General features: G+C 41.3%; 1 protein-coding gene across 11 annotated transcripts in view; it reads right to left on the reverse strand.

Moving 5' to 3' along the window:
- The window catches only part of ATP6V0A1 (ATPase H+ transporting V0 subunit a1), an 81156-nt gene that overhangs the window by 21672 nt on the left and 45720 nt on the right, over nt 1–13764 (reverse strand). For 8 of the 11 annotated variants that reach the window (XR_007473677.1, XR_004478536.2, XM_033410738.2 and 5 more), the window contains 9 exons: nt 11252–11355; nt 10591–10717; nt 8640–8722; nt 7925–8018; nt 5501–5713; nt 2919–3069; nt 1880–2019; nt 902–1059; nt 373–463 (listed from right to left, as the gene is read on the reverse strand). Coding sequence is in view for 9 of the 11 variants with exons in the window: in XM_033410738.2 (XP_033266629.1) it covers nt 373–463; nt 902–1059; nt 1880–2019; nt 2919–3069; nt 5501–5713; nt 7925–8018; nt 8640–8722; nt 10591–10717; nt 11252–11355 (1161 nt within the window). In the remaining 2 variants the exon portion in view is untranslated. The remainder of the gene's footprint in view (nt 1–372; nt 464–901; nt 1060–1879; nt 2020–2918; nt 3070–5500; nt 5714–7924; nt 8019–8639; nt 8723–10590; nt 10718–11251; nt 11356–13764) is intronic. The other 3 variants (XM_033410742.2, XM_004282821.4, XM_033410739.2) reach the window with 1 other exon arrangement.

Below are 13764 nucleotides of genomic sequence, written 5' to 3' on the forward strand. Positions count from 1 at the left end.
TAAGTATGTAAAGATAAGAATGGAAATCTAAAATCCATAGAAAAGAGCTATTTTTCTTTGTTAAAACATCTGCTAAAAATAAAAACCAAACTAAGTTAAACAAAAATAAACTGGGAAGGAGTCTTGAAAATCAATCTTCCCAGAGTCAGTATTATTAGCCACCTCTAAAATAAGGAGTACAGGAAAAATTCCTTGGCTCCCCAAGGCATCTGGATCTCTTGCAGCTTTAAAGTGCTCTGGACAGATACACTGAATTTTCTAAAAATATGTTAACTAAAACCCAATAACTATTTATCTTCATTTTCATTCTCTCACTTGTGGGTTTCAGTTAAAACATTTGGTGTCAGACATATAGAAAAGAAGTGCTCTTACTGGATCGATGCCAAAAGGATATGGTCCACCGAAAACTCCATGGACAGCTGGGTTCAGCTGGAGGACAGGGTTTCCCCGAACCGTCTCTTCCCTACCATGTTAGGAGAAAAGCTGCATTTATTTTTTATTCAAGAGAGGGAAATTACTGGGGTCCAAAAACTGATCCCCAAAGAAACCATTGATACTATAGCTATTTTGTCTCTTCAATAGAAGAGGAGGGATTAGCATCAGAGAGTGAGAAGGGATCCGAAATAACAAAAAGAAAAATTAAACACACATACAAGACCAGATAGAGAAATTGGGGAACCCGCTTTTAACTTACAAAAAGAATCAATGTTCCTTAACAATGCTGAACAAATCACAAAGCACTTCCCAGGCTGCAGCATAAATAAGAGGAGACACTACATTCTTTTGGAATAGAGACAGTGTCAACTGCTTCCTAAAGAATTGTTAGTTTACCACTTGTCTGGAAAACCAGAGCTGAACACGAAAGGAGTAAGCTTTGACTTTCAGCTTCTTTGCAACTTACGTCCAATTGTATAAAGTAAACATTGGCCGCACACTCCAGGATGACCCGAAGATATTAAGAGACTTGGAAAAGCAATCATTGTAGATGAGGCCCGTGTAGATGGAGAACACACCCATCAGCAGAATAATGTACCGTCCGCTGAACACAGTGCTAAACATCTGGGAGCCAGGAGAAAGAGATCAATGAAATGTACTCATTAGATGCAGCTAATGTCGTGACAGTGTTATTTATAATGTACTAGACGCTTCCTCTCACACCACTCTTACCCCATTCTGAGTCAGAGAGCTTGAAGTAAAGACCAAAATACAACGCTAACAAGAAATTTACTTTCACAGCATGTGACCTCTTTAGTGTTAAAATGAAAATAACTTCTCTATTCTCTAAATAGTCTCTATAACTTCTCTATAAATTCATGGATCAAAGATTTCCAGATAATTTTCATAATGAATGCTTGAGAAATTATAAAGTTTCAGACTGACACAGATGTAATTTAAACATTACCTCGTTCTTGAATTAACTAGTGGTCACCAGTGGGGAGAGGTAACGGGGGAGGGACACGATAGAGGTAGGGGATTAAGAGGTATAAACTATTATGTATAAAATAAATAAGCTACAAGGATATATTGTACAGCACAGGGAATAGAGCCAATATTTTATAATAATTATAAGTGGAGTATAATCTATAAAGTTTTTGAATCACTATTTGTACACCTTAAACTAATATAATACTGCAAATCAACTATATCTCAATAAATAAAAAAATAAAAATATAATAAATACACTTCCATCAATCATGCTAGAGGAAAGACTGAATTATCCTTCTGTCTGTACAAAATTATTATAAATGTGTTGCCCTATGAAGAGACAATGATAGTAAGCAGCCAAAGATTATATGAGAAAAATATTAGAAATATGTCAAGAAAATAATAAAATTATCTTATGTTTCTGAGTTTCTATCAAAAACAAACAAAACATTACCTCATTCTCATTCTTCTGGGAGAGGATCCGGCTCTCCCTTAACACCATCCATACAGCAAAAAGGGTCATCAAAATGCCGTGGCCAAAGTCCCCAAACATCACAGCAAATAGGAAAGGGAAAGTGATGATGGTATATGGAGCTATAAAGAAACCAAAGAAGGAAAAAGACCAAGTACAGAAAACCGCAGCAATTCCGAGCATATCACATCCCTCTCCATCATCTAAGATCAGTATAAGGTGACTTATTCCCAAGCTGTTGGTCAGAGGGACTCGCAGGGGTAACTTTCACGGCAGGATCTGCACAGCCTCACAAAGCAGCTCTGGTGGCATCCCAGCTACTGCCCGCATTTTCAACAAAGAACCTCACGAGAAATCAAAGTTTTGTCTCTAGTGTGCACCAGTGTGGTTTGTTCTTTGATTCCTTTCTCTCACCCCTGGGACACTGCTCCTGGGGCAGGCCAGCTTTCCTCCCTTGTATAGTAACCAGCTGAAAAAAGCCACTGGGTGAGTGGGAGAAAGCCCAGAACCTGGAGCAAAGCAGGTCCTGCAGAAGGCTCCCACTGAAAATGAACTCTCAGACTCCGGATTTAATCATTAACTCTCTGAACAGAGGAGAAATCTGCCTTGTGCCTAAAATGGTCAACAATTGCTATACTTTCTCTGTCTAACCTGGAACAGGGAAGCTATTTTAAAATATCAATTACCTTGGAGAAAACTTTTTGCTTAAAGCAGTCCCAGCAAATGGTGTGCAAGAGAAAGCCAGGTGCTGTACAGCCGCGAGGGCAGAGAGGAATCCAATCCATGGAGCTCATTCCTATAAAACTCCTATAAGAGCACCTCCCAAAGGGGTGCCACCCAGCGATAAACCTCACTCCCTGCATCCACACAGGCACCTCCTCACAGGAGATACACAACAGCTGAGGCCTTGACAACATCTTTAGTTTTAAGCCAATTGTGTTCAATTGCATTCAGAGTGAGGCACTGAAAGAAATAACAAAGAATAAAACCTCTAAGAGGGAAAAGATTCAAGCTTTTTTACCTGGATTTATCTCTCGGTAAGTTCCAATTCCATAAGCATCCACTATGTTCTGAAAGCCACATGTGAACTTGTTGGTTTTGTTATAGGTTGGGGGAGTCTGGTTTGTCTGCATCCTGTTCAGGATGGAGGGCACGGTGGAGCCACTGTGCTCCTGGGAAACATAAAGCACATATTTCAGAATCAGGTCACCCTCCTAATTGTGATGGTGGTTACACAGGCATATATATTTATCAAAACTCATCGAACAGTACACATAAAATATGTGTATTTTCTTTTATGTAAATTATATCTCAAGCTTTCCGGTCTTTGGGGAAACTGGAACTAGCTATAAAATTTACAATGAAAGATTTAAATGAAGTCTTAGGAAAACTATCCTCACCATGAAAAAAAAATAATTCTAAAATATGTAACCAAAGAAAATGTGGTACCTCCTCTGGAGACATCCTTATCTGCCTGTCTACAGGTGCATTGTTCTCTTCTCCTTTTATGGAGGAAGCAAAGTTATTCTCTGACTTTCTTCCTTCGCCACCTACTCTTAACTCCCTAATCCTTGTAGTCTAGCAGAGCACACTTGGCCAGAGTGGCTGGCTCATCACCGGATCCAAAGGTCTTTTCTCTTATATGCAAGCCCCTGACGCTGGAGAGCTACCTCTTCTGCTTACCAACCATGCCTTTCCTGTCTCTTTGCTGGCTCTTCCTCCCCTGCCTGTAACACTGCAGGGCCCCCAACGTTCTACTATTAGCTCCTTATTTTCTCTCTTGGAGGTCTCACACCCTTCCAACCTCATGCAACCCGTCTCTTTCATGTTGCCCTTTCTTTTGAGAGCCTATCCCATTTTCTGCTTGAGATTCCCATGTGGATTTCTGTCCAACCCCTCAATGTGACTGAAACTGAACTTATCATCTTTCTCAGATCAATAAGTTTCTCTTGCTGAACTTTTACTTCCATCAATGAAACTATTATTCTACCAGCCACCCAGCTTTGATGCCTCAGAAACATTTTTAATTTTTTCTCCTTGTACTTCTCCTGCACATTGCAAAATACCAAATACACCAATTGATACCTCCTTCAGAGTGTCTCACAAATTCATCATTATTTGCTTTTTACTGCAGGGGTCATTATCACTTACTGCTCTGTGTTTACAATTACCTCCTAACTGAACCCCTACTTGTAGACTCTCTCTACTCCCCAATCCAACCCAGATGCTATCAATGGATTACTCATTTTAATCTATTTATTTATTTATTTGGCCACGCCTCGAGGCATGTGGGATATGGGATCTTAGTTTCCTGACCAGGAAGCAAACCCGGGCCCCCTGCTGTGGAAGCACAGAGTCCTAACCACTGTACCGCCAGGGAAGTCCCTGGATTACTCTTTTAAAACCGTTTTGATCATGTCCTTTCACTGCTAAATAACTTCCAATGTCTCTCCACTCCCTCTGGGATAAAATTTAAACCCACTAAGCTGGCATTAAAAACCCTTCATGGGACTTCCCTGGTTGCACAGTGGTTAAGAATCCGCCTGCCAATGCAGAGGACACAGGTTTGAGCCCTGGTCCGGGAAGATCCCACATGCCGCAGAGCAACTAAGCCTGTGTGCCACAACTACTGAGCCTGCGCTCTAGAGCCCGCGAGCCACAACTACTGAGCCCGTGTGCCACAAGTACTGAAGCCCACGTGCCTAGAGCCCATGCTCTGCAATAAGAGAAGCCACTGCAATGAGAAGCCCGTGCACTGCAACAAAGAGTAGCCTCCGCTCGCCGCAACTAGAGAAAAGCCCGCACGCAGCAACGAAGACTCGACAGAGCCAAAAAATAAATGAATAAATAAATAAATGAATTAAAAAAACAAAACAGAAAAAAACAACCCTTGACAATTAGGTTCCAGTCTCCCTGACCTAGGTTTGCCTCCTGCTCTTCAGCTCACCCATTACCATTCCTGTTCTGGCCCAACCACACATGGTCACACTGTATTTCCTGCCTTTGTCCACACTGTTTTCTTCTCATTGTTGCCAGTCGACATCTTACCAATTCTTCAAAGCCCTGAGTAAATGCCACCTTCTTGAAGCTTTTTCTGATCATCCTAGTTGGAAAAGCTAGTGCCTTCCTTCCCTCCACACACATAAACTACTCTTAGCACAGACTGTGTTGTATGCACATCAGCCTCTTCAAGTAAGTCATAGATACCTGAAGGCCTATTTTTTACATCTCTGTACCTCCTGGCTCCTAGATCAGTGCTTTGGATAGGGCAGTAGCTCTAATTAACTACTAAATGGAACTGCGAGGGTTATATTATGGAACTAGTCTAACGGACAGAGAGAGGGGATCAGGAAATTGATGTTCTGATTTTGAGCTACCCTGAAGGATCATGGGTATATGACCAAATCATTTAATCTTCTTTTCAACTGCAATTTCTACATTTGAAAAATAAGCATATACGAAATGTATTGTCAGGATACAAGATGAGTATATTAAAGAACTCTGAGACTAAAAATGCCATAAAAATGTAATTGGTTCATGTTACTATGGATGGGATCCTCTCTTCCTAGCTGTAGGCTGCACTGCTAGCTGTGGGGGACTCACCGTGCCCCTTCTGAGCGCAAACTGGATGGAGTCAAGGTCAGTGACAGGGCACCAGACCTCCGCAATCAGGCACTTCTGGGTCACGTCTATATTGCACAGGTTCAAAGTGTGGTAAATGGCCTTCATCTTCCGCACTTTGATGAACCAGACACGGATGTTCTTAGCAGCTGCCTGCAGAACCCTCTGGCGGTGATCCTCCGTTTGATTCAGAACCTTTTGGGAGAGAAAGGAGCAGACAGGGATCCTTCTAACACCAGTCTTAGAATTCAGGATATGAAGGCAAAGAGGCACAGCTTTCTGAGAAGGGCAGGTGGGGATCTGGGCTTTTGCTTCCTCTGGCTAGAATTTTCTCTCTTTTTTTGGCCAAATTATAAGAAATTAGAGTTCCAATGACTAACATTCATATTCATTTAGTTTCAAGCTGAAGAGAAACCTGAGGAAGTGGTTTTTAGCTTTTCTCTCTAAATTTAATCTGACCACAAAATCCACAGCAGAACAATGTAGGTCACTGGCTTTTATCTGGCTCACTAAAGAGCAGTGACTTTCCATGTGGAGCCTGTAACTCAGAGTCAAAGAAGTCAGCATCACAGGCCCAGGAGCTGACCGAGTTGTCAAATCCCTACTTAAGAACAGCAAGCTGCAGCGCACCCTGAACATCAGCCAGCCTCAGGGACCGGGGGACAGAGGCGCCGCTGAACACCAGCATCTGCCTCTGCCAAGAGAGGCTGCCTGCCAGGAGGACGAGACACACGGCCTTTAGAGCAGATTTACACCGCCACATACCACGGGCAGCATGGAGCAGATAAGGCTTGATTCCGCTGTCAGGCTTCCTTTCCCCCCAAGAAGGCTGATCCTTTGGAAACCAGTACAGAGTTCCCTCGGAGGAATCACATTGCCAAGAATAGAGTGGGAGGAAGGGCCAGGAACACTTTACATTCTACTACCTTGTTTATCACCAAATAGTTAAGATTTCTATAGCAGAAGAGGGGCTAAGCCAAAATTGGGCAAGCACCCCACCATTCACACTTGTGCATGAGAATCTACCTTAAATCACATTTGTTTGAAGAGGAAAAAACTATACATTAATCATTGTAGCTCAAGTCTCCATCATAGCTAGCTTTTCAAGTCAGTTTGGGAAAAAAGTCGTCACTGCTCCCTGAGAAACTGTCTTGGGCAGTAGAAAGTAATTTCCATGAGAGGTTTTTTTTTTTAAAAAAAAAGCCATGGCATGCTAGGGAAACTCTTGTATCACTTGAGAATAAAGGAACAAAGCTACTTTCTTTCGTGGTTGTTGACAATTTCACAATCACTATTTAAACTTCTGGAAAGATGCTAAATAAACGTGCAAGCAATGTTCTATTTGCTTTTCTCTTTCCCCACCAGCCCACGCCCACACATCTCACCCCTTGGTATTCAATCCCTTTTAAAATTTTACTTCAGTTTGGTGTTTTAAAAATCAGATTCTAGTCATTTATAACGACTATTGCACATGCTCTTCAAAATCTACCACAAGCCTACCTCATAAGGAGGGGGTAGAACAGTCCTAGAACCCAGAATGTACTAGCATGGCTTATCACCCACCAGCAGTTCTAAAAAAACTCTTCCTTTGCTTAAACAGGTAAGTGTATCTGAAAGGAGCTGGCAACAGGTCAAGTCGGCGTGTCACGTACAGAGGGGGTTGGAGGGAAAGATGAGAAACGATGCTGAAATGGGAGTTACAACGCATCTCTGACAATTTGCCACTGCTGGAAAGAACTGCCTTTGGGATTAAGTACGTTTATTAACGTTTCAAGGGGGCAATCATCACATCCTTTCAATAGGGAACAAAGCTCCCACTGGGCACCCTTTTCCTTCCATGTGTGCATAAGTCATGACTCCCTCCTGAGAGCCCCGTGACAACCATGGTGTGTGCAAACCACACACACTGCGATTTGGGAAATGTCTTCTTGGGCACAAGAGTTACACCAGGACTCACTGGCTAGACTCTGTGGTTCCGATTCAAGGTGACCAGAAGGATCCACACCAAGCTGTTAAGAGTGGCTGCTCTGGAGACAGGGCGTGTGAGGCAGAATTGACTTGATGTGTACTTCTATGTTATTTGATTTTTTTTCCTAACTAAGCACACTTTACTATAAAAATATCTCAGACTCATGAGGAGGGGGACTGAATACTCTAGGCAATAACGATTTCAGATGCGTAGCATCCCTGTCTTATGTGAAGATGATTCATGCCATTTTTAAGTCACTCCCCATGGGAGCTGGGGAAAAGTTTCAAGGAATGAATTAAAAATAGCAAAAAAACAAAGAAATGTATCCTGGGCTGCTGCAGGTGCCTAATAAACTAACTGTTCGTGTTTCAAGGAAGAAGAATGGTGTTCTACTGTAGTATTTCACAAAAACAAATTCCCTCCAGGCCTCTGTGTACCATTTGGAGATCGTCAATCCTGGTATTAACCCCAGAAGCCATCTCCTTCCTCTCCTGTGGCGTCTCAGGACAGGGATAGATTGAGGCCCGGAACCTGGAATGTGCAGAAACAGCCTGAGAAACACTGAAATTCCTTAACGTAGCCAATTTAAGTAATCTCAGAAAGTAATGTTAACTTACTAGAAGGACCCAAACAGGATTCGTTCAGACTGATGCACTAATTAATAATAATTATTTATGAGAAGGAGCCTACAGATAGAGCAGCAACATTTGAACTGTTTTAACATTCTGTGTAGCTATTAAATTCCTTTAGATTAAAAAAAGAAAGAAAAAGAAATGGTGATACAAATTACATTATACATTGCTGGAGAAAAATGGCATGGAAAAAAGATCTCACGGGCAGAATTTCAGAAGAGTTTAAGTGCACAGTGCCTATGGTACACTGCTAGGTATGAAGACCCACTGTCCCAGAACAATGTAGAATTTATAAATCATGAGTCCTAACTACTTTTTCTAAGAAAAGGAAATTGTGATTTTGACAGTCTAAAAAAATAAACTTAGGCCATTTCTCATTGTTTAAAATAACCTTAACATTATTAAAAGATATATTCACCGTGTCAAGGTGGACGAACAGGCTTTGTGTTTCTCTGTTCTCTAGGCTTAATAATAGTTAGGTGGCTTGAAGGCACCCTAGGGGGAGGCACCTTCCTCTTACCCTTCACAGATTTTCTTGACTCTGTTTTTCAGCTGATCGCCTTGGAAGAAAATGATGAACACAGACTTGTGCACGTAGTCTCCCTAGGCCCCAAACCAAAAACCAAGAATTCAGACTTATAATCCAGAAGAAAACTTCTTAAGTAAACTTACTTTCTTGGTGACAGAGAAACAACTGGAATCTTTTAAGGGTATGGCAACTGTGTGTTTTAACCATTACCCTCAATCCATTTCTTAAGCTCCACTACAAGAACATTTGCCCTGTAATCTCTGATTCACAAAAATCTTTCTGTACTTGTTTTTCAACTCAACCAGGAGATTGACACGGATGCAAAGATGATTCTCTTCTTAGAACAATTTAGCCCTACTTACCAATTCAACTTTAAACTGAACGAATCTTATATTGCCTAAATGACATAAGTACAGAGAAGAGGAAAGAGAAGGAAGCCATTCCTGCCTAGTCCCATGCTTAGAAACTCCAGATAAAGGGGAATGAATAACTACAAGGGACTGAGTAGTTGGGAAGAATGCTGATGCAGAATCTCATGATTCATGCCCATTTACACCTTAGGGGGCAGGGAGGAAGGCAATCCATTCCAAATACCAAGTTTATACCTGAAGTATGAGGCAAAGGCTAGAAGGAAAGATCAGGAAAATAAGCTATAGTGGGTGTCAACCAGGATTGTCTCTGGTTGCCTGTATTTTCTCCTATTCCTATAGAGCTTTTATTACAGGAAAACAAACAAAATTATAGAAGGATAAAGAGGGAAAAAGAGTGAAGGAGTGAAGAAAGTAAGGCTCAAGAGTCTGAAATTCCTAAGTTCTCTAGGAATAAACTGGAGCACATTCTTTGTGCAGCTGCTCTGCTGTAGATATCCAGACCCTCCCTTACTCGATTTGTTGATAAAATAATGTTTCTGTTGCCCAGGAACTTGGCTGAATATTCCTGAGAACAGCTCCACACTAGGTGTGATTGCTGACTACAATGTCTCTACAACCCAGGGACAGCCTTCAGTAAGACTATAACACTGCTCCTCAGTGTAAGGAGACACTCACTGTAACCTAAGTGTCACCACACTCCTACTCGGTACCGAGGAGAAGATCCATTTACCAGGATCATTTCTAGTTGTATGACCCACCGACTCTGAGAAGCCTTATAATTCAACCTCTTTTCTTAGGTAGAAAAAAGAATACTAATTTAAGAAACCCAAAAGACACTTGAGAACATAAAAACCAACTCCAGGTTTCCAAATAATACTAATACCAAAATGAAATAAATTTTTTGCAGAACATTTAATCTTCTTTGCTTGTCATCCCTGAAATTAGGACTCACCATTCTAAATGTAGGTTTATGCTAAGAACTCTGTCCCATTATGTCAAATGCCAAGATGCTAAGCTACTCCTACTTTCCAAAGCATTGGGTGGGGAAGATCATCCCATCTTGTACAATATAAATCTTTAAACTAAGTTCCTAAAACTCCCAACAAACAAGTAGACAAAAAACTTTACCAATTAAAGTTTCATCAGCTTATAAAGATCACAGTTTAGGAAATCTCTCCTCTTTTTACATATGGATGTTACCAGACTTGGAACTAGATGTCTTTCTTTAAGTTAATTTTCATAGAAAGTTAATTTTCTTTTGGTCCCAGATAAGTAACAGAAAACATATAAAGCTAAAGTTTAAAATAACTGGAAAAAACACACTTCTAATCAAAGTAATACCTACACGGGTAAAGCTTGAACATATATATGTATATGTCACATATACATTGTATGTACACATGCGATGGAGGTAAAGAGGAAAAGAGCAGTCCTTCAAATTCATAGATCAAAGCAGAGTAAACCTAAGGGCTCCTCCATGGGAGGGTCAGATTCAGGTGGCACCTGCTGAGTTACTGCTCTGAGCTCCCTTTACAAGACCTACTCCATGAGACGCAATTTCCTTGTCTTACAGTCACAGGATCCTCCAGGGGGTTCTCGATTTCAGCCTGCCGCAGGAACACATTCCCCCGGCACACCCGCCAAAGCATGCGCTCAAAAGTAGGGATGCGCTCCCGGTTAATCACACCAGCCACGAAGCTGTGGGGAGAAGAGCCAGATTGGGAACAATTCCACGCCACGGTATGGGAGGAAAGTGAGAGCAGGGGGCAAAGACGCCAAACAGGAGGATATGCATTGTTATGTCAAAAGGGCTGCCAGGGGCTTCCCTGGTGGCACAGTGGTTGAGAGTCCGCCTGCCGATGCAGGGGACGCGGGTTCGTGCCCCAGTCCAGGAAGATCCCACATGCCGCGGAGCGGCTAGGCTCGTGAGCCATGGCCGCTGAGCCTGCGCGTCCGGAGCCTGTGCTCCGCGACGGGAGAGGCCACAACAGTGAGAGGCCCGTGTACCGCCAAAAAAAAAAAAAAAAGGGCTGCCAAAGTCTGATTCCTGGACTCAGCAGAGGGTTGACAGAACAACTCAGTAACCGAATGCAAAGCAACTTAGCAACACTTCGCAATGGGCTCAGAAGAGAGGGCATCCTGGAAGCAAGTGAATGCCCAGCAACACCGCTCTTTTGAAAAGCAAAAATGAACATGACCCCACTGAGTACAGAGGGCTGAAGTGGTACATACCCAAGTCTTAAAGGCGTGCCTCTTCCCATCTCACTTGGCTCCAAGAGGGATGAGGATTCTTCCAACAGGTCTGGATCCGCCATCTGCTGATGATGCAATTCAGCCTGAATTCACAAATCAATTAATATCTAATGAAAATAGTTAGTGGCATGCAGGGAACGAGGAACCAGGAGATAAGTTCAGAAAATAAAGATAAAAAAAAAAAAAAAAACACCAAAAGAGAAGACATACCTACAAAAAGAAGACAAAAAGAACAGGGGAAGAAAACAAAGGAAAGAAACAAGAGGTAAAGGAAGCAGAATTACCCCAGTAAAGCATCTGGGGAAATGGTTTTAGAAATAAGGAATAAAGGAAAAAACATTAAATGATGGTAACACCTGTATAAATCTGTTACTTGGTGGAAACCATTTTTTCTCTTATGTTTCCCTGCATGAGCCATGAAAGTACCAAGAAATACCTTTGCATATGGATAGAAGCTGAAGTGTTTCTTCCTTTTGAGCAAAAACAAGGCAACTCTGCAGAAACATTCAACACCAACTTTACAGGCAGCTACAAGCTAGAATTTTCTCTGGGTAAGAATGCAAAAGATGGAGACTCTCTTTCTAAGGAAGAAAGCAAGGCGTTGTCACCGTCTTGAACAGGAGAAAGATAGAAGGGCCATCTCCAGATTTCTAAGTTTTCCATGCTCTTAAAAATTCAGAACATGAGAACTTTCAGCATGACCACTGTAAAAAATGCTCCAAACCATGGGATTTAAAGAGTATTTCTTTGTCCAAAAGGATAAGAAGCACAATAGCTGGGCAGGCATGAGCCTCCATTGCATCAATAAAGGGAAGGAAAAGTGAAAACATATCTGAATGTCCTAGTTTCTGACCAGGAATCTAGGAATATTAAAAAGTTCACGTACGCTTTACAGTTTAAGGATTCTTGAGAACATAGCTTAAGCCAACAATCTAAATCAAGTGAAGTGAAGAAAAAGTAAGAGATAATAAGCCAATATAGAGCATGTGGACTAGTTTGATTGTTTAGATTTAAAATGATTTCCACCATGACAGTTTATACAATAAAATGACGGAGGAGCAGGACCTGCTCGGATGTAGGTCTACATTTCCTAGTCTCTCTCTTCATAATACAGCTTACCACCTTTCCTCTCATCAGGAAGGAGAAGCTACCCTAAAAAATGAAGGCCAACTGACTTCTCCACTGACTGACCTCCCCAACTTCAATATCCATGCACTACGTGTTTGACCAAAGACTAGAAGTAAGCCAGAATAATCTTCCTTTTCAAAAGCAAAACTAAACAAAAAATCAGGAGAATTTTTCTCTATCATTTTCACTCTAAATTTCAATTTGATTCTATTTCTGTCAACCCCACTATCGAAAAATGCCACGTGGGAACCCCTCTTGATAAAGTCATAGGACCATAAATGTAAAGTCAAAGGGTGGTGGGTGGGGAACTGAGTATAAACCAGATGATAAGTCTGAAAGTCTAAACAAGTGAAAGCAATTGTTTGGGAAGTAAATTCTAGAAGCAGGATCTACTCTCAACAACCAAAAGGAAAAAAAAAAAAAAGGAAGGATAGGCACTGGGTACACCAGAAGTGCAGAGAAATGCTGTCATGAGATTTAGAAAACTTTAAGATGAGATAATGGGGGCACAGGTTACCACTTGCCCTCAAATGGAAGCTTAGGGGGCTCTTTTTGTTTCTACTTAAAATCAGATCAGCTGACTGCAAGCCACAGGCAACTTGTTTGGAGGATCCAGGTGACTACTGCCTTTCAACTTGCTCTTAGGATGTCCCTTGCCAAAAACCAGTGAAACTGATTACTACCCACAAGCCTCCTGTCTACTTCCCTACATGGTTCACAAGACCTGGTTTATGTAAACCATAAAGATCAGACTCGGTGCAAACATATGTGCTCTAAAGGGGAAAACTGATGGAACAGCAAGTAGTGTTTAGCAACTAGACTACTCCAAAGAGTATATCCAGAATTCTCTGGGAATTAAAAAAACAAAAAAAAAAACCCAGCAGAATTAAAATTAAATAGAAATTTGCAATAATATTCTAATTAATAATTTCACTATTTCATACTTAAGAATCCTAAGTCTTAGAGAGGAAAGTTAAAATTTGTCAAATGAAATAATTGTGCCTGATGAGAAACTAGATGTCCACAACCACTAGCTGAGGGCCTTTAAAGCAATATTGAAAACCATGTCATCAAGTATCTAAATACTAATCTGGGTTCTCTAATAAAAGTACTGCCAAGGTTCTTCTAAATTACTTGCTATGCCCTCTGATTTACCCCTTCCCCCAGTCAGAATACTAAAGCCATGCCTTGAAAAAAGGAAGTAGCAGAACTTCAGTAGTTCTATTTCTGCACTTCAGTATAAGCGGCACATCCAGTTTAAGCTACATTACCAAGAGCAAACACTTCCGTTTCCATCTACATTGAGAAAGAAATTATATTTCTTCACCTAAGGTATTCACTCAAGCCCCAAAGGAGATGGCAGA

Source organism: Orcinus orca, chromosome 19, assembly GCF_937001465.1.
Source record: "Orcinus orca chromosome 19, mOrcOrc1.1, whole genome shotgun sequence".
Lineage (NCBI taxonomy): Eukaryota > Metazoa > Chordata > Mammalia > Artiodactyla > Delphinidae > Orcinus > Orcinus orca.